This window comes from Micropterus salmoides, unplaced genomic scaffold (genome assembly GCF_014851395.1).
Source record: "Micropterus salmoides isolate LMB-PRFRI ecotype aquatic unplaced genomic scaffold, ASM1485139v1 Ms_hic_scaffold_5, whole genome shotgun sequence".
Classification (NCBI taxonomy): Eukaryota; Metazoa; Chordata; class Actinopteri; order Centrarchiformes; family Centrarchidae; genus Micropterus; species Micropterus salmoides.
In genome coordinates, this window is record NW_024044237.1 from 32745203 (window position 1) to 32765723 (window position 20521).

The following is a 20521-nucleotide window of genomic DNA, read 5'->3' on the forward strand; positions in this document are numbered from 1 at the left end:
AAGTCTAAAACTGTGCCCCTTCCCCCCAGCCAAAGCTTGGTTAGTTTGGCTTAAGTCCAAGATGTGTAAGGATCATGATTATGTTATTTGATGCCATAGACACTCAACAACCTAATATTGCTGTTTGACATAATTTCAGACTGCACCAAATATATAAAAAGAGGTCTGTCCTCAGGCATTTACTATTTCTGACCCTGGGACAGTAAAATATCCCCAAACTACTGTATATCTGAAGCAAACCTGGCCTCTTTAACCAAATCACACACATTTAGGCTATTCGATGTGATCCCTCCTTTTGATAGCCAATGTAATATCTTTTCACTGAGCCTCCCTGGAACAGTTTGGAGCCCCCCTTTCAAAACATGTGGACTACACTGTAGCCCTGCTGAATCAGAGAAAACTACACAGACCACAGTTCCTGTGTTTTTATTTGTTGCCTTCTGCTGCCATCTAGCGGACAAACAACTGGACACAAAGTGCTCCGTGATTGGCTTGATTTGCGATGTGCTTGTCTCTGATTGGCTGGTATAATTTCCGCCATGTACAAAAAACCTCCGTGCGGAAACACACGGTTTAACGCTTCCCCCGTATCATCGCAATTAAAATATATCAAGCAATTTTTCATTTTTTGTCCCGCTAAGATTTTGGTCTTTATACACGTATGATTTTAGCAATATGCAAGTAACAAAATAACCCCCCCAGGTTTAGGAAGTTTGGCAATATGCGTCGGACTTGTGTGGTTTATTTCCGGACGACAATAGAGAAGGGACCAGCTCAATTTATGGAGTTTCGAAAAACAGTTTTTCTGTGAGAGTTCCTCTCCGAAGCAGTTTGAACAAAATGGGGAACTTTAGAGCATTTCTGAGCCCAACACTGATCTTCCTGATACTCGAGTTGTCTCTTGTGTGCTGTGATATAACGGACGGAAACGCGGAACATCTGAAGAGAGAGCACTCGTTAATGAAACCGTACCAAGGTAACATGGCTCAGTTAGCTCGTTAGCTAACCTGGAGTTCTGCCCGATTCTTCCCTCTTTCGCCGCCTTGTAGAAGTTATTCAGCGACAAGTGCTGCTTCTTGGCTAATTAATGCAATTGACTATCGGCTCAGTCATACAAACTAATTATCTAGTGTGTGTGTATATAACGTTATGTGTATGCGTGTAGCGTAAGAGCTACTTATATTACACACATACATATATACTTTAAACATACACATATATGCACAATTACAGTGTAATGTAATAAGCAGTCAGGGCTGTAACATGCACAAGTTAGTGAAATGCTATTTAAGTAAACTAAAAACAGAAGCATCTGCGCCACAGAATGCTTTTATACAAGGAACCAAACACTTAATATTTCGTCATACCAGTATCGTTGGACCTGTTTTACATTTTTGCATGTAACATTAGAAAGTCAAATATTTGTCGGCTAAAATGTCAGCTTATTGACTTAGCTACAGGTACAGCACGACATGATGTTGGAGCATACTAGTGATTTTGTATGTTTCAGTTTTTTTCTGATTTTCCAGGCATCAGTTGATTTCCATTACTTCCATTTAATGACTCTCTGTTAGCAGGATGTTGAAACTTCCTTCGGGTGTGCAATCCATTACAATGAGCATCAAGTCTGGATTCATTTAGACAGTGTGTTAGAAAATTATTAGAAGATTCTGAAAACATAATGCAGATGTGCACAACTAAAGCTTTTAAGAATCTGCTTATGGATTTTATACAATTTAGAAATCAATGGAATCCAGTGGATACTCATTAATGCCGGGATATATACACAGCATCTAAAACTGTAAAGCTTGCACTGAAAAATCATCTTCTAAAATACTAAGTAAAGATTATGTGTAACTCAAGAGCTACTGGTATGGTCATTTACAGTTTTTATTCAGTTGCTAACATGCAATGGTCAAAACTGAAAGCACATTTTCAAACCTCTTCATAAAGTCTGCATTACCAACTAGCATCCCGGCCAATCTCGCCTCCAAAACTCACTCAAAACCCCAAAACCGGTCATACAAGTCTCAAAATTAGCTTGGTCGATTAAACACGGGGAACAATTCTCACTCAGAAAATGTACATTGTCACTCAACACACGTACCTACAAAATTATAGCATTGTACATAAATGGAAAAACTTGACTAATTCTTCAAATATATCCGTGTTTTATTATAGAATAAGAATTAAATATTTTCACTTTATTGACTACAAAAGAATATGTAACAAAAATAAGAATGCAGAACGATTTTTGTAGCAACTTAAAATAGTAAAAATAAAACGTTGAAACAAAAAACAAATTCCTGAAATTTCAGTGCTGCAATGCCGTTTTTCTCAGTTGTTTAAACAGTCACACTGGTACTTGCACAACCTGTAATTCATGTACCAAACACCTGAACAATTCTGCTAAAACGCAAACACATTTTGCTTTACACTCAGATTGCAGTTCTAAACAACACTTTTAACAAATACTACACACATAGAAGTAAACATAACATTTACATCAATATTCTGCTAAGATTTTCTATATATTTCAATCTGGTTATTGAGTTTGAATGTGTTTTTTAACAGTTTTAGACAGAAAAGTAGTCATTGAATGCATTTTGTGTGAAAGTAAAGGAAACACGATTCACAGTTTGGTTGTACTTTGGCTGTTACAGTTCAGTAAGGCAAAACAAGGCATGTTTATTTGTATAGCACATTTTAACAACAAGGCAAGTGGAGTTCATTAGCATGTTAGTTATGAGTCAGAATATCTGAGAAATTGTGAAAGCTCACTCAGCACTCCCTCTGGATAAAGAAGTTTGTTAAGGGCGTGGGCAAAAAAGTGCAGGTTAAGGAACACATATCGGGAACTTGATTCTTAAGTGAAAGCAGCACGCAGCCTACTTTAACTGATAACTCTGAACTCCAGTGTGTGTCTTTTCCTTTTATCTGTTTGTCCTGCAGGTGTTGGCAGCAGCCCTACCAGTCAGTGGGACTTCTGGGGAAGCACTTTAGTGACGAGCTCATATGTCCGACTCACTCCAGATGAGAGGAGCAAGCAGGGATCCATCTGGAATACTGTGGTGAGAACAGACTACTATTAATACCCAAGCATATTCTATTTCTAGTACATCTTCTGCATCGGGTTAATAAAGCCATGCCCACTCAGCCTGGCTCACTTTAAACTTCAGCCTCACAAAAATCTAGTTGTCGCAAATTGATATTTATTCTGTTTCATCTTTACAAGATATAACTGCTCATCAGCTCACATTTGATTTTGGTGAATTGTGTACTTTTTAACATCTGATTTTTTTAAAAAGACATTTCTAAAAATGTATTTTGTGGTTGTTGCTGGACTGAAGTGTCCTTTCTGCGGACTTGTATTTGAAATATAAAATAAAAATACCTATATAGACGTTTTGTAAAACATTTTACTATTTCACAATGCTGCCATAGAAAGTAAATACTTGTTCTGTTTCTGATCTACAGCCATGTCACCTGAAGGACTGGGAGATGCATGTGCAGTTTAAAATTCATGGATCAGGAAAGAAGAATCTCCATGGCGACGGCATCGCTATCTGGTACACGAAGGACAGACTGCATCCAGGTAATGTTGCTTTTTTCAGGCCCATGGTTCTTTACTACAGAGTTTGTGGAATACACTCACCCAGCTTGATCAAAGATTAAAGTTTGGATTTACCCAAAGTGCAACACTCACCTGTCACCTGCTGTTCCTCATCAAACCAGTTCCAGTAAGAACATCCACCAAACTACTGCAGCAATGACTAAACCATATTATATTATATTTACTCGGAGCTACTAAAGTACTAAAAGTTGAACACAGTGAAACTGCTTTCTCTCCACTCACCTGTATGGTCACTCATGTTGATCCAATCAGTTTAGCCCATTTGAAGGCGAAGGTTGTCAAAATTCATATGGTCATTGCACGGCACAGGTAAATCTGCTATTGTATTTTGATGGATCGTTCATTGGAAAAGGGAATAATTAAATTATGAAATCACATTTTAGACAACTGCAGGACACCTGACCTTACCTGTCAGTGAAAAGATGTCATCGTAAAGCTGCTGTAGGCAGCGTTAGATGAATGAAGATTTTGTGATTATCCAACCCAGAAAACCCCACCTCCCGTCAAAGCTACTTCTCCAAAACACATTGTCACACTTAGGGATGCACCGAAATGAAAATTCTAGGCCAAAGCCGAAGCCAAATATAATGAAAAAATTTGCTAAATACTAAATTCACATTTTTTCCTTGTTTTTTTTTACCATTGTATAAATTAAATAGTAAAAAAAGTGCTTTTTACTCAGTGTAAAGTAAATGACATGTGTCCATTTACTTTTAATGTACACATGTAATATGTTTTATACTTTCTGTGAATATAATCCAATTAATCTTATTTCCATCCTGTATAGACACCTTATTTTGAAAACCAGACGTTGTCACATGTGCATCCTTGAATTAAATTCATCAACTCGACCCAATTTGATAAATAATGTTATATGTGGTTCTATCGAGTAACATAAAGACTTCACAGCCTCTCTTTAGGTAGGACTCTCATACTGCAACACTTGTCTTTGTAAAGAGAGAAAATGACAGGATAAAGTCGCTAACCTGCCTGTCAGCTCCGGTCAGCTCGCTCTGGTCCGTTGCAGTTACCATAAAGGCTTGAATACGTGTGCACTCCAAATTTAGGTGCGGCTAGCTTAATTGCCGTCTCAGAAACGAGTGACAAACACTCAAAGCAGGTCTGACAGTTTGTTGCCTTTTCTAAGAAGTCAGCCACAGATGGAGTGGATGTGCTTTAAAATGCTTCCACACTGCCGACATGTCATCATAATTGTTCGGTAAAATTTAATCGATGTTTTGACTTATTAGGCCGAACACCGAAAGTGCTTTTTTTCAGCCGATTAATTCTAGTGGCAGAATATTTGGTGCATCCGTAGTCACGCACAATGAGTGCACAGGAAGGTAGACAGGCAAGTCGGCCATTCAGGCATTTCATTTGGACTGAAGGAAATCATTGGCCGTGCTTGTTGCCGTCCTGTGACAGCCGCAGATACTGGAATTCTTTTTTTTGATTATTTATTTTTTGGTCAGAGCATTTGATTTATTGATTGCTGTTGGGATAGAGAAAAAAAGCTTCTGAAGTAAATCGCCCACCCAAGCTTTAAATTTCATCCAACTTTTTAGCCTCATTTTGTCCTGTTTTAATGAATTAAAAGAGAGATGTCACAATATAGTAAAGACTGAGTCGCTGTTAAAAACAGTATGTACAGATAAAGGTAACGGTGACATGTATAAAGTGCTGCAACTCAAACAGTAAATCCAAAGATGTGTATTTGTCCCAGTCATGCTCACTCGCCCCCTCACTGAAATGCACCCCCATCGTCCTCATTCCATCAGTCAGCTTAATTTCTGCATGTCCAGATGTTTGTGTCCACCATCTCAGCTTGCTGTCATCACTGCTGACCACAGAACAGTGTCTCGAGTTGTCTGCTCATGTCTCACCTCATCTCTGCCTCCATCCTAGGCCCTGTGTTTGGAAACCAAGATCAGTATCTTGGCCTGGCTATTTTTTTGGATACCTTCCGCAATGACCTCCACGGAATGGATGTAAGTGTGTAGTGTATTACCTCGAGGCGATTGACTTGCTTGTTTCATTGCAGGGCCTGTGTTTTCCAACAATGCTCTCTTCCACGGGCTGGCCGTTTTTATAGATACTTACTCTAACGATGATGCGACGGATGTGAGTGGTTGCTCAGATTTTACTTGTCAGCATGTTGTCTCAATGCACATTGGTTTTTCTTCACTTTAAATTGGCATGTTTTTGAAACTTTTTAAGCATGAAAACCCAACACATTTTATTTTTGCCATTTTTTCACACATTTGTTTCTACAGCCATAAAGAAAAAAATGAATCATAACTACTACTAAAGGACATTACTAAGCGTGATGGTTCTCTATAAGTAATCTTGCTGTTTAAACATTGTTAAATATCTTAAAGGAGGTTGTTTTTATTTCACCAAAACTTGTCTTGTGAAATATGCTACTTCCACATTGCAAATGAAAGAGTCCCTATTTTTGTCTTATCCATGAGTGAACAGCTAAAATCTGGTTGCATGTTATTAAAACAGATCCTGAGGCATCCATCTTACTTTTAAATGCCTAAATCAAAGTTTTTCAGTGTTGCCAGAATTTGTAGGATAGAGAACAGTAAGACCAATACTGACAAAACACATAGTTTGGTTCAATTACTTAATTCAAAAGTTGAATACACATACTGTATCCAAAATCATAGTGTAGATACGGATAAAGTAACTCAAAACATGATATTGATGTCAATTCAAACTGTATTGATGTTAGACTTTTGTTCTAAATAATTATGAGCATTCATACAAAACATCAGATATGATCACCAATTTAAAATTGATCCTAAAAAGGTTTGCAGTGTGAAGGTAGCCTCTGTGTGTATCCAGCTGGGCTGAAATGTATCATGTGGGCTTCGTACATTTTATTTTCTATATTTGTTTGTCCATCTTTATTTTAGAATAAACATATATAATGCCTGTTTTTTTGTGATTCATTTGTTGATTATTTCCTTTCGGTCACCAGCGTTCCTTCCCGTACATTTCGGCTATGGTGAACAACGGCTCAGTGAATTACGACCACGGCAAAGATGGCCGCTCGTCTGAGCTAGGAGGCTGCTCTGCTGAGATCAGGAACAGGGAGCACGACACGTACCTCGCCATTCGCTACTCCAAAGGAAGACTCACTGTATGTAGACACAGCTTTTTATTTTCATAGGAATGCTGCATAGATTCTCATTCTTCTAATTTAGTTTAGTTTGGTGAAGAACTGCACTCTAAGCTGATTTTAAACTGATTCTGTGTGCTCAAGTATTTTGAGGAAACAAAGTTTAAATACATAATCCAGACATAGTCATTATAAAACTACCACTTGTGTTCTTACTCCATTTAAATAAATTGCTTACTCAGGGTGTCTCTTTGTCCTGTAAATAAGTACTGCATTCAGTTACAACAATTATATGTATTGTCTTGTTTTCAATGTTTTAATAGCACCCATATATTATTACATTGTAATAAATATAATGTCAACGCTGCGTTGCATCACTTACATCCAGTGAATATATTACAGGTGATGGTTGATGTGGAAGACAAGAATGAGTGGAAGGAGTGCATCGACATCGGAGGTGTTCGTCTTCCAACTGGATATTTCTTTGGTGCCTCAGCAGCTACAGGAGATCTCTCTGGTAGGTCAGAGCTTGAAATCCGCACACTAATAAACAACTAAAATAAAGAAGTCATAATATCCACTTCGGAAGTCTTCAAACACAACATGATGAACTATTTTTTTGTTTTTTTTATATTTTCCTCAGGTTCAATCATTGTGGCAATGATAATACATTCTTCCACACCTTCTAGGAATGTATTCCTCACATAGCTTTTTATGAAATTTTAAAAGTATTACAGATTGTAAAAGATATTTTACAAGCACGGACCAGGTAAAGCAGCATTGAACACACAGGGTGCTCGACATGTGGCTCACCTGCTGCTGTGATAACGGCCTGCGGGTGGAAAAATACGGGGAAAAAGACGAGCTCTGTGTCTTTCAGGCGACTTTATAAAACATACTGCTGATGGAGAAAGTGAAGAAGACGGAGGTGGGAGAACAGAGAGAGGCGGGTCAAGAGGGTGTGTTTGCAGTTAGATACCACAGGTGTAAGTTAGGTGTGTATGTGAGTGTGTCTGATTGTGGGGAAAAGAGAAGTCTGAGGCAGGTGCAAAGCAGGTTTATTGAAATAACAACCCGAACATATATATACTGTACAGCACCATCTGGTTTGAAAAGCTGCAGTGTTTCAGATTAAGATTTTTAAAATGGGCTAGCTATACACGTCTGTTTTTTAGTGAAAGTAATATTGTAATGTAACTAATTACTTTTAATACACAGTAAAAAGTCAAGTAATATTACTTTTTGAAGGAGTAAAAAGTTACTTCCTCCAAGTACTTTGCCCAACACTACCCATTTGCTAATATATTTAATTATTTTACAGATAACCATGATATCATCTCTATGAAGCTCTACCAGCTGATGGTGGAACACACCCCCGAGGAGGAGAACCAGGACTGGACCAAAATTGAGCCCAGCGTCAGCCTTCTCAAGTCCCCTAAAGGTAGAGTGACATTACAGCAATCTTGAAGTTGATTCCACATTCCGACTTAAGCGCACATGAACACACACTGAAGTCTGATGAACGAGTTCATAACTCAGGAAATGGGACCATCCATGGAGTACATGAATGGACTGCTGGTTGCAATTCACAACCCTCACCACTAGATGCCACTAAAACTTACACACTGAAGCTTTAAAATTTCCAAAAAAACATCAAATAACTAAAAATAACGATTCATTTTTATGATTTTACTCACAGATGTCCAGACGCCAGTGGGCTTTTTAATTTTGAAGTAAATAAAATTGATGACAACTGTGGAAACAAAAAAGCTTTGTGTTGTATGTTGCTATGGCAACACACAAACATAACTCACACTAAATGTAACCGAGGAATCTCACATCCATAAATTGCATTTTAGACCCAGATAAGCCCTTTAACAACCACTGAAAACACAACAGAGCAGCTTCAGCAAATGCAACAAGAAAACCACATGGAAAGTTTGTTTATGCTGAACATATCAGAGAATACATCAATGATCCCAATATTAATACAACTGACAATGAAGTTTCACATCGACAAATTCTTATAGTTGATGTCGTCGATTACGTCGACTAATCATTGCAGCCCTAAATACTAGTAAGAGCTAATAGCACCTATCTCATGTAGGGAAAGAAGTAAGGGTTAGCAAAAGAGAATTGTAAGGGGATAAAAGAAGGGTACAGGAAGTGCATGTTAGGTTAGTAGTTAGATGTTAGAGAGAAAGTGTTCTCGGAAGAGATGAGTTTTCAATAGCTTCTTGAAGTTAGAGAAGGACGCCCCGCTCTGATGGCATGTGGCAGCTCGTTCCACCGTCGTGGTATCACAGATGAGAACACCCGGTACTGTTTCACCGTGCAAGCTGGAAGACCTCCTAGGAGGGCAATAGTCGAGGTGAGAGATGACCATGGCCTGTACCAGAAGCCGGGTGGCATACTGAGTGAGGTAGGGCCTGTTTTTTCTGATGTTGTATAGAGCAAAGCGGCACGGCCATGAGACCGCAGCAACATGGTCTGAAAAGGACAGCTAGTCATCAATTGTGACATCCAAGTTTCTCACCACCCTGGTTGGAGTGATGGTTGAGGAGTCAATTTGTAGTTTGATGTTATGGTGGTTAGATTACTTGGCTGGAATGACCAAGAGTTCAGTCTTACAGAGGTTTAGTTGAAGGTGGCAAGCCTTCATCCACGTGAAAATGTTCGAGAGACAGTCCGTGATCCGCGCCGAGACGGTAGGGTCGTCTGGCGGCAAAGACGAGTAGAGTTGCGTGTCGTCTGCATAGCAGTGGTAAGAGAAGCGATGCAAGCGAATGATCTGCCCCAGTGAGGTGGTGTAAATTGAGAAGAGAAGGGGCCCTATATCTTTGATGAATTCACACTTGAGCAAGTAGATTAGAAAAGTGGCTGTAATTTTGTTTTTTGTTTCTTTACCATAACTGTAAGTTCATGTTGGTACCAGGTGCAAGCAGATTTCCTGAGACTTACTATGACAAAAAAATGTGATAATCAGATCAAATTTAATTGAACATGGACTTTCTTCTTCTTTCACAGACAACATTGACGATCCTACTGGAAACTTCCGAGGCACGCCCCTCACTGGCTGGAAGGTCTTCCTGCTTCTGCTGTGTGCTCTGCTGGGAATCGTAGTGTGCGCTGTGGTGGGAGCTGTAGTTTTCCAGAAGAGACAGGAGAGGAACAAGAGGTTTTACTGAGGAGTAGAAAGAAGAAACTTATCAGAGAGGCGTTTGTTGGAATGAACTGTTTCCAGGCGACAGATTGAGCACATTCAATGTGAATTATTTTCTAAAGATTGTAAAAATGTTTATATCTTTGAAGCACTGTGTTGGGAGTGAATAATGATGACTTGTGATGTTGGTAAGAAGGTGCAGAACTAGTGGCGATCATTATGAGTGACCTTGATCAATGCTGTTTTTGTTTCCATGTGTTCATTAATTGCAGGGTTAGAATAGACTTACAGTCCATTACAAACTTTTGATTGTGTTAACATCTGCTTATTGGTTAAAGAGGTGTCTCCAGCCAATTACCGCTTTTATCTGCTGCAGATGTGGCACTACATAAGAGTGAACTGGGGCACCAAAGGGGAATTTAGGTTTAAATTTTTGTCTTCCAGGTTTTACCTGATTATTTACCATGAATTATTTATTGGAAGAAGAAAGTATCTCCACATGTGCGCGCACACACAGACAAAAAAATCTGACAAAACAACATCATGAAGTAACTGTGGCAACCATCTAAAATTAAAGTTGAGTGCGTGTGTTTTAACCCATGGAAAGAGTGCAGAGTTGTATTTGTTGATTTAACTTTGTGTTACTGTCGCTCTCATTCTCACATTTCAAAAATACAATTTAGCTTTAGCAATTTTAAAACAATTAAGAATAAGAAGAGAAATTAAGTTAGAACATGGTCTCCACTATATATTTAGGAAAGACCAGTATGCAGTGGTTATCTAGGGGGATATATTATGGAAAAGGTTTTCTTGTCAGAAACCACTGTGTACATATACAACAGTATTGAGCGTAGGGCTGTAACTTTTCATTGTCTGTTAATCTTTTTAATTTAATAGATTAGTTGTTTGGTCAGAAAATGGTTAAAAAATGCCAATCAGTGTCTCCCAAAGCCCAAGATGACTAATCAATTAATCGTTACAGCTTTAATTAGCAAGATAAGTACAGTGCATAACAACCACCAGAATAATAGCTCAGCATCAAGGATCACCACCTTGGATTTTCTGGTGATGCAGTTAGATTTATATGTGGGTGTTGCTCTTTTTCCGTCTGCTCAGCCATGTTAACTATCTCTGTCCATGTTACCAACCTAGTTCTCCAGTTCTGAAAATGTTATGATTGTCACTCTTTATGTCTGTAACGGACAACGATGTGATGGCATATTCTTGACACAAACAGTAACATTTTGCATCGTTATAATACTGTTTAAAGTCTGGTATATACGTATGGATGATGTCTTGTGAGGCTTCTACTACTTAACACAACTTCTCCATAGTTCAATGCAACAGGATGAGGCCACTTGAAAGGGTTCAGTGTACAAGTGGATGGATCTTGAAAACTGAACAACCTCAAACCTTTACGCTGAAATATTTTATGCTCCCCCCCCCCCCCCCCCCTTTTCCCTGCAGGGTCTTTTGAGCAGGATTATGGGGTTTTATCCAGAATATGCCTTTCTTATTATATATAATTCAATTATTATGTATACAGAATATTAGAATTATTAACTGCAACATAAAAAAACAAGTGTGACTGATAAATGCACCCAGACAGTGCTAATTATAAAGCTCATTCAAACTTACAGAGGAAGAGTTGTTGAACCCTGAGGTTTGGGAATTGATCGTTCAAAAGGCACATTTACGCAAGGCTTTAATTTCTTGCAATATCATGTTTCTTTGTTGTTGGTTTTCTTTAGCTACCATTTCCACAATGTTACTGTCCGATTCTGTCTTTATGTTAAACAACATTTAATAAAAATGCCAAAAGTAAAATTGGATTTGATGACACACTAAAACTGCACTGCTGAAATGCAGATTTGTTTTTTAACTTTTAGCTTGACAAAGCCTTTTTATCACTTTCCCTGTGTTCTTGAAACTTTATGTTATTGTTTGTGCCACATCAGTCAGTTTTGTGATGATACTTGAAACGGCTCCTCTCTTTAGAAATAATGTATTAAAATGAAAAAGAAACAGTTTGACTGTGAATTGTGGTGTTTTAACCACCATTTAAATTGGATTCTCAGAAAATACACCCTGGTATTCAGGCAGTACATGCATCTCCCTTAAATGCACTAACAGACACTGGATTACTAAAGGGCCATCGAAGAAAATACTTTAGGTCACGATGCCCCATTTTTTAAAGAGCTACGTTATTATATTAATTGATATAACTTATAAACAGTATTTTAATGTTGTAGCAGTAGGGCGGATTTATTAGTAACGATGTGTGATATTTCAGAAGATCACATGATTTGTTTGTAAAATCAGCTGCAAAGTAGCTGTTGGATAAATGTCTTTGAGTAAAAACAAAACAAATGTACAGTCTGTTAATCTGAAATATAGAGGAGTGGAAAGTGGCCCATACATTACAATGAAAATACTCCAGTACAGAACAAAAATAAATTGTATTAACAGTAGTTGAGTTAGTGACTTTTTACCAGTGATGGAAAGTAAAGAAGTATGTTTACTGAAATAAACCAACTCCTGGAGTTTACGCTACTTAGCTAGCTAGCTAAAGCAAAGGAAAAAAAACAAATCTGCATGCCATTAAAAAAATGGCAGTCACTTATTTGTTGTGAGGCGTGGCACAGTAAGTATAGGGCAGGGCGAACTGTAGATGCCCCACCCACTCTTCCGCCCTATACCCACAGTTCTCTGCTCATCAGCTGAACACCTGATGCAGTCACATAATTAAGCTTCAGCAAGGCTTTGTAGAGTTTCTCATTACACCACCTGTAGACTTCAGTCGTGTTTCAAGCTGGAGTTTCTTTCTACTTCTGTTACTCTTTCAAAACTGTTTACTGAGATGCAGAAGAGGATCACTGCTTCACTTCAACAAGCTAAGTGTTTGTTAAAATGCTGATCACAAGTTCTCTGTTCACTTGCTGTTTTTCTGCTTGGCCATAAACCAATGAGACCGGTTGTTGTCTTGATCAATGTTTTTCTCCCATGTCCATCTACCCATGTGCAGCAGGACTATTTGTTTCGGTGTTAAATGTGAAATAATTTCTTAGTATCAGCAGAGCTTTTGTTGTTGTTTGGCAGATGCATTGTGATGCTTTCATGCTGTTGATTTACATGGTGGTGAACTATGAGTAAGTTGCTGTTGTTGACTCTGTAACAACGTGTAGTTCAAGGTGATTGGTTTCAAGGATGTAAGGATCTGTGCATTCATGATTTGTATTCACTTAAATAAATCCGTTCCACGTGACCTGGCTTACTAAAAAGCAGCTGAAGGGAAAGTATCATACAAATAGCGACATCCTGTGCGCGTGCACAGGTTTTCCCAGTACAGAATTTAAATTTTGTCTTATGTCAGTTTTATCTACCTTTATGTATGTCAACTTGTGTGATTATTGGTGCTGATAGATTCTGGTTCTTTAGGCAAAGTCTGTTTGACGGACGTTTCACATCAGCAGTATTAACCCATATTATCTGTATCAGATTTGTCCATCTTCTGTACAAATATATGCAGCATGAGTTCACTTTCAAAATGATCAATGATGTTCCTTTGTTTTACCACAAGATGGTGATAAAGTATTGAGTTTCATCCTCTGCTGGACTAGTGCAAAAACACAGGTGTGTGTGCGCTCCTGTCTGATATAAAGTAGGCCACTTGTCATTTTCTTGACAAAAAAAAAATCCCAGTTTTTTCAATGTTTTGCTCACATTTTGTATATTATTTCAGATTTAAAAAATCAGTCAAACTGATTTGCTCATATAACCATTTGCTCTCAATCACCAACATTAGCCAGCAGACTAGGGCTGCAACTGATGATTATTTCATTGTCGATTAATGTGTTGATTATTTTCTCAATTACTGTAATCAATTCATTGTTTGGTCTATACAATGTTAGAAAATAGCGAATAATGTCGATCAGTGTTTCCCAAAAAGCTCAAGATGATGCCCTCAAATGTCTTGTTTTGTCCACAAGCCAAAGATATTTAGTTTACTGTGATAGAGGAGTAAAGAAACCAGAATATTTTAACATTTTAAGGCGCTGGAATCGGATAAGATTTGACTTTTTTTCTCTCAAACCAATTAGGAAATAGTTGATTAGTTGACAACTAATCGATTAATCATTGCAGCTCGACAGCAGATGTTGATTTTTACCATGTTATTTATTGAAGAAAAAATTCTATTTTTTTTTTAAAAACATATCTGTCAGAAAAATCGATTAGTTTAACATTATAAATGTATGTTCTGCAATTACATCACACACACACGCACGCGCGCACACACACACACACACACACACACACACACACACACACACACACACACACAGTCTAAAGATCCTCTTCTGATCCCCGGGCTGAGTCCCACAGATCATGTGAAAATCTGTCTTCTATCAGCATCCCCCGTCACTTCCTACACGACTCTGAAAGAGTATCCAAGCACTTCATTGAATTTTCATTACCCAGCGTGGCTGCACAGTGTGGCAACCCACTGGCTCCACACGCACCGACTATCAATCCAACCCCAGTTCATTGGCTGAATAGGTTTTTTTTTTGTGTGTGTGTAAGTGAGTGAGTGAAGAGTTAGAGACGGGGCAGCACTTTAAATAGCCCACAGTTCATATTTCCACTTCCACACCTGGAAGCTGGAAGTGACCTGACTGACCGAGCCAGCTGTTGCCTTGGGGGTTGACGGCCTACATGTTAAAATAAATTTCCCACCTGGGACTGAAACACATGTTAGTCACAGCACAGAGGGGAGACGTTTTATATTCAGAGCTGTAACTAAGGGTTATTGTCATTGTTGATTGATCTATAGATTATGTTTTCTGAATAATGGCCATTTTAATCAACTGATTATTAAAGAAGAGGTTTTTATAAAAAAAATGAGGACAAAATCCCAAAGGGCCGTCTTCCAGTTTATTAATCTTAAAATAGAAGACGAGACTGTTAAGCCAACTGGCTTGTGAATGGTCGGTTCAACAAAACGACTAATATGAAGACATCACCTTGGGCATGTTTAAACAAAAAATTTGACAGATTAACTAAATGACAATAAGATTAAGTAAGTAAATCACTTGTTGTTAGAGTTTATCCTCTTTGTGATTGCATAACACATTTTTATGTTACTTATTTGAAGGTTGAAAGAAACAGCGTCTGCACAAAACCTTCTGCTGATACACATGAATGAATGCAGATCAATGCATACAGAGTAGATTGACAAGATGCAGTGGATGAGCTTAGCAATGGTACGGCCGAGGCGGCAGCTACACAAAGGTTTCTAGCCAAGGTGCAGTCAGCTTTGTGCCCTGTAATGCTCTGTAACTACAAAATAATAATTCTGTGTGGTTGAAGGAAAGGGAAAAAATTCTCTCAGCATCAGTGCTTTGTTAGTAAATGGTTTTATTATTCAATGGATGTCAACAGCGAGGCACTCACAGAGACTGTTAAGTGTCAACGTCTCTACATCTCCAATTATGTGAAACTTTGAATTACACACTGCAATTTAACACAGTACATTTTGTGCACACCTCAGGTGAAGGACTTCATGTTCCTGTGTGAGTTGAGGAAATACACCAACTCATTTCAAAACTTCTTTAAAATCACTTTGGAGAAACTCTGAAGGATAGAGGTCACATTGAGAACAATGCTGTTTTCAGTCTTCCTGAAAAAGGTGCTGTGTTAGACATCAGAGGCTTTCAACAGTTGCAATGAATTGTTAATGTGGATGACATGTGTCAACTTAGCAGGTGCAATGATTCCTCCAAAAAAGATGAAATAATGTAGCCTAGTCAGGTCTCTACCCAACCTTTTTCCCAAGAGTTCAAGAAACACAAGAGGTGGGGTGGGGGTTAAGTATAATCTTTACCAGAGACGTTTCTTTACTTACTACTTACACACTGCTCATAATCATTTGTCGGGGTTTGCACATACCTATTTTTAGGGGCACATGCGAGTGAAATGCCCACATCATAGAGCCCTGCTAGTGTTTCAGACTCTCTTCAATTGCTGTTATTCTTAAGTCTTCTACACACTGTACAATAACAGTAATCTTCAAGTTGATGGCATGTCACACTGTGACAGATGGGTCCTGTCAAATTGTGGTTGGAAAAATGATTTACGAGCATAGCGTAGTAGTGAGTAAACGCTACAACCTACCGTAATCTTCCAGTCCTGCACTCCTGTAATAAATAGTTTGCTTATAAACTCTTTGTTACTGTTACTTTTCGCAGTGCTCTTAAATGTCTTTGGTGTGCACATATATGCGCGTGCTCTTATGGTCCTTTTTAAAGCAGAGGTTCTCAACCAACTGTCCTGTACCAACCTGTAACGCTGCGAGTGTTTCTGTTGTTCCAACAAGTCCTACAGAACGATACTTGTTCTCTCGAGCGCAGGGGGTCCTCACTAGCTACTTTTACACTGCGGGTGCTGGACGTTTTTTTTAGGACTAATTTTAATTAGCACCATTTGTTTTATATTTTCACTTTACCTGTTTGAAACTTTTTATTAGCCTATATCAGTGTTTATAAATAATTTATCATATTTGTTTCCTTACGACGTTGATTAGCCTCACCGTTCACCAACTATTTTTTGACAAGTAACTTCATTTTTTGTTCAAAATTGCTAAAGTTGCAGGTGATGACGTATGACTATAGTGGATTCTACAGGTCACACATCATCCTCCAAGCTTGCCCAGGTACATTGTCATTCCTCCATTAAAAACAAACCTGTAATGCCTCATAAAATCGGTCATAAACATCGTTGTGAGCTAGCTAACCAATTTGTTATATTTTACTTAGTACTTAGGTATATCGCTCTGTTTGTTTTTTTTATTTAATTTTATTTTACCTTTTATTTAACAAGAACAAAACTTCTTGAGAGTTAAAAATCTCTTTTCCAAGAGTGTCCTTATTGGTTAAGTTAGGTAACCAATGATCTTCATTTGATTTTTATTTATTTTTTTTAGTTTCCTCCTCCTTGGTTTACTTGTTAGTAGGAAATGTATGTAAAAATATTCTCAGACCGACGCTCAAATCTCGCTGAACTATGTTCAATAACATTAAAGCTTTCTGATTCAAGGAGGCGGTTAGCCGAGGAATGATGATGATAAAATCTGTAATTGTAAATGTAACTCTGATTGGCAGGAAATATTAACCAACTGGTTTTGACTCTATTGCAGTTGTGCCATTAGTGTGCATACCATGACCTGTTGTCAGGGGTGGTAAAAGCAAAGGCAGTTTAATACTGCAGTTTACAGAAGTCTAGGGTTGCAAAGCAAATTATTGTCAGACAATAATTGGTGCTTTTTCATAATTATGTGAACAGTCATGATCTTACTTTGTGCTGTACATGACATGAGTCTGAACAGTAATTGAAAAGAAATGGTTACCTGTCTGAAAAGGTGGTGTGCTGCCTGACTGCTATATTAATGCAATATTTTCAACTGCTCCGCTGTCAAATAAAACTTGAAAATGATGCAGTTTGAAAGCTTGCGAAAAATTAGTTGTGCTAAAAGGCAACAGCTGTTATTTTAATGTGTCAGATACATATTTATTAACATTTAAGTAAATAGAAGTTTTGGATTAGACTTGGCATTGACTTGGCTCAGGCAGGATCTCCTCATATCTTTATCTCTGGTTTTATTAGACCATTGTGGGCAATGTTACAGATCAATGAGCAGGGCTGCTCTATGGTAATATTGGCTTTACTGGATTTATGCATCAATGTGATGAATTGCAGTACTTAATTTAGTGGACTGCATTAGACATTCACGTCTGCTTGTTACCAGGTCTACATCTATAAACATCTTCTCAACTGAATTTATAGAAAATTTACTATATCACAATATAGTATCTATTTATTGGAGTATAAAATCATATGGACAGTTGTATAAGATTTTATCCATATTTCCACCCCTAGTATCTGCTTGTCAAAAAATTCAGATTTCTGGAAACAGGGATTTCAGGTGGCATAGATGCTTAAAATACACTTTAATGTGTGAAACTAATGTAAAAAATGTGTGCAATTACAAATGAATTTCCTGATTATTGAGCTCGGAGTTTCAACACATGGATTTAAGCCCACTAAAGTGAATACATAAAATATGGCTTCCTCTCTGGCAGCACTGTGTGATTAATCAAACATTACAAGCTTACAGATGACATGAGAATTTTTAAATCATGTGAAATAAGAAGAAAACTGTGTCAAATGACTCGATATACTGCCACAAATTAATTCACAGTGAGTTCATATTCTTTTCATTTCCCTCCATATTACTCCTTTTCTTATAAAGGTCCTCGAGCTCAGAGAGCCTTGACTATCCTTACTTTGGCATGTCAACACCCCCTTCCTGCATTCCTCCTTTCATGGTATAATTTACATGTCAATATATACATTATGTCTGTAATCTAAAGGTGTGACTGGGGCCCTTTGTGTGTCCACAAACCCTAATGAATGGCGGTGAAAGTTGAATAGCTCGTAAGTAAACCTTGACACCCCCTAGCTTTCGAATGACACGCAAAGCAGCTTCAGCAGTGTATTTTTTTGTTTCCCTGCACATTTGCTGAAGTGCTGCTGCATTCTGGGAAGCTTCAACCTACAGAAATTCAAAACTCAAGTCAAGTTTTTCTAACCTGGCCTCTCCAGAAGAATGGCTGTAGATCAATTGTGCAGCCACGATCTCTTGCGGCCGTATGACAGGAACAATTGAGGAAGTCAGGTGATGAATATAAGGAGCGAGGTGAATGGATGGGTCAAACATACACAGAGCAAGCGCATTAGGTGCACCTCAGCCAGCAGATTTTCCTCTCTGATCCCATAATGCAGTGCTATGGGCACAAGGCTCTCCTTTTGAGGGATGAGGCACGCTTGGGGTTGAGGTCTGACATTCCCATGAGAACTACACCTGCTTCGTTCACCAGTCTGTCAATGACGGGTAGAACGAGGGTTCATCTTTAGAGAACATGGATGGATGATGTTCGGTTTTAACTGGAGCTTCATCAGTCCTGTAGATTGCAAGTTCTTTGGGATTGCCTCTTCTCTTGACACTGACATTTGTGCACAGGACCTCTGCCTTGCTCCACACGGCTCTCCAGTAATCCTCTGTGCGCTTTTCTTTTATACTCGTGATGACCGAGTGTGCGAGGTCAGTGGCAGTCTCGAGGAAAAGAGCAGGGGACTGTAGAGTGTCAGACATGAACTTTGCAGCGTGGAACAGATCCTCAAACAGGATGAGGTGGAGGATGAATTCAGCGTTGATGAATCGGAATCAGTTTTATTGCCAGGTATGTGTGCACATATGAGGAATTTGACTCAGGATTGTACATTGCTCACGATGTGCTTACTTATACAATAATATAATAAAATAAAATCAGACACAAACTACAGAGTAGACAACACTAATATACACACTATGAACAAAATATAGACATATTGACAAATAGTGCAGTGATCAGAGTGCAAAGGATGCAAGAGAACTGTTCTTATTATGTACATGTTGAAGGTGGATATGATATACATGCATACATGTACATATGTACACAGTGTGATAGAGCATAGTGCAAAGGATGCTGGAAAAAAATAAAACCTATGACCTGAGGTAGGTGTATTATTGTATGTATTGGTATATAGTATATACAATATGACATAGCATGAACATAGCACTGAACTAGAGAATGGTGAATAAATAATAAGTGAACAGTAAACAGGTTACTGGGTTATTGCACAGGAATTGTTCCTGACACTGTGAGTCAGGTCAAATCAGCTGTTCATCAGAGTGATGGCTTGTGGGAAGAAACTGTTCCTGAGTCTGTTGGTTTTGGCGTACAGTGCTCTGTAGCGCCTACCACAGGTTGTGTCCGGTGAGATGGATCTGCAGTCATGTTTCCTGCCCGTTTCCTCACTCTGGAAATGTTGGGCAGGTTGGCAGTGATTTTTTTTTTTTTTTTTTTTTTTTTTCTGCAGTCCTTTTTGGTGGCAGATCCAAACCAGACAGTGATGGAGGTGCAGAGATGATGGATGATGGCTGTGTATGTAGTATGTAATGTGTAGAACTGGATCAGCAGCTCCTTTGGCAGGTTGAGCTTCCTGATCTGATGCAGGAAGTACATCCTCTGCTGGGCGTTCTTGATGATAGGGAGCGTACATTGGGAGGGGACATTGGTTCTCTGTCGTACGGTTTGGGGTTCAGGGCCTGGCTCAGGGGGCACCTTCGGCATTGGTTCGCGTTGGACTCGATCCGGCGACCTACCGGTTTCCAAGCCGGTCAGTCCCAACAGACTGAGCTAATGCCGCCCCGATGAGTGAGAGTAGTGACCATGGTTTGAATTACAGAGGGGATCGGGGGGGGGGGGCGCTGTACTGGACTTCCTTTATTCCTTTCCTTTACCTAGAAAGTTGACCCCCCGATTGTCATTGTATAATTCGCACCCAAGAAATTACCACGCGTCCAACGAACTTGTCGCCTTCTTCCAGTTCTGGTAGCCATCCTGGTTAAATGCTATCTTCTCTCCATCTTTTCCTGGACATTGAAAGTGGCGGCATGCGAAGCAGAAAACGCAGTCCTTTAAAATGGAACATTCCAACC

The 20521-nt window shown here is 38.7% G+C and overlaps 1 protein-coding gene across 2 annotated transcripts; it reads left to right on the forward strand.

The window, feature by feature from the left end:
• The first annotated feature begins 733 nt into the window (after positions 1-733).
• Positions 734-11964, forward strand: lman2 (lectin, mannose-binding 2). 2 transcript variants are annotated; one of them, XM_038699295.1, is made up of 8 exons: positions 734-976; positions 2953-3071; positions 3478-3595; positions 5676-5755; positions 6621-6782; positions 7164-7278; positions 8083-8202; positions 9789-11964. In XM_038699295.1, the coding sequence occupies exons 1-8, from the start codon at positions 841-843 to the stop codon at positions 9947-9949; spliced, it is 1011 nt and encodes a 336-aa protein (XP_038555223.1). In that variant the 5' UTR covers positions 734-840; the 3' UTR covers positions 9950-11964. The 2 variants fall into 2 exon arrangements, with proteins under 2 accessions (XP_038555223.1, XP_038555222.1); XM_038699294.1 differs by lacking the exon at positions 5676-5755 and adding an exon at positions 5540-5622 and having other exon boundaries at positions 739-976.
• The last annotated feature ends 8557 nt before the right edge of the window (positions 11965-20521 follow it).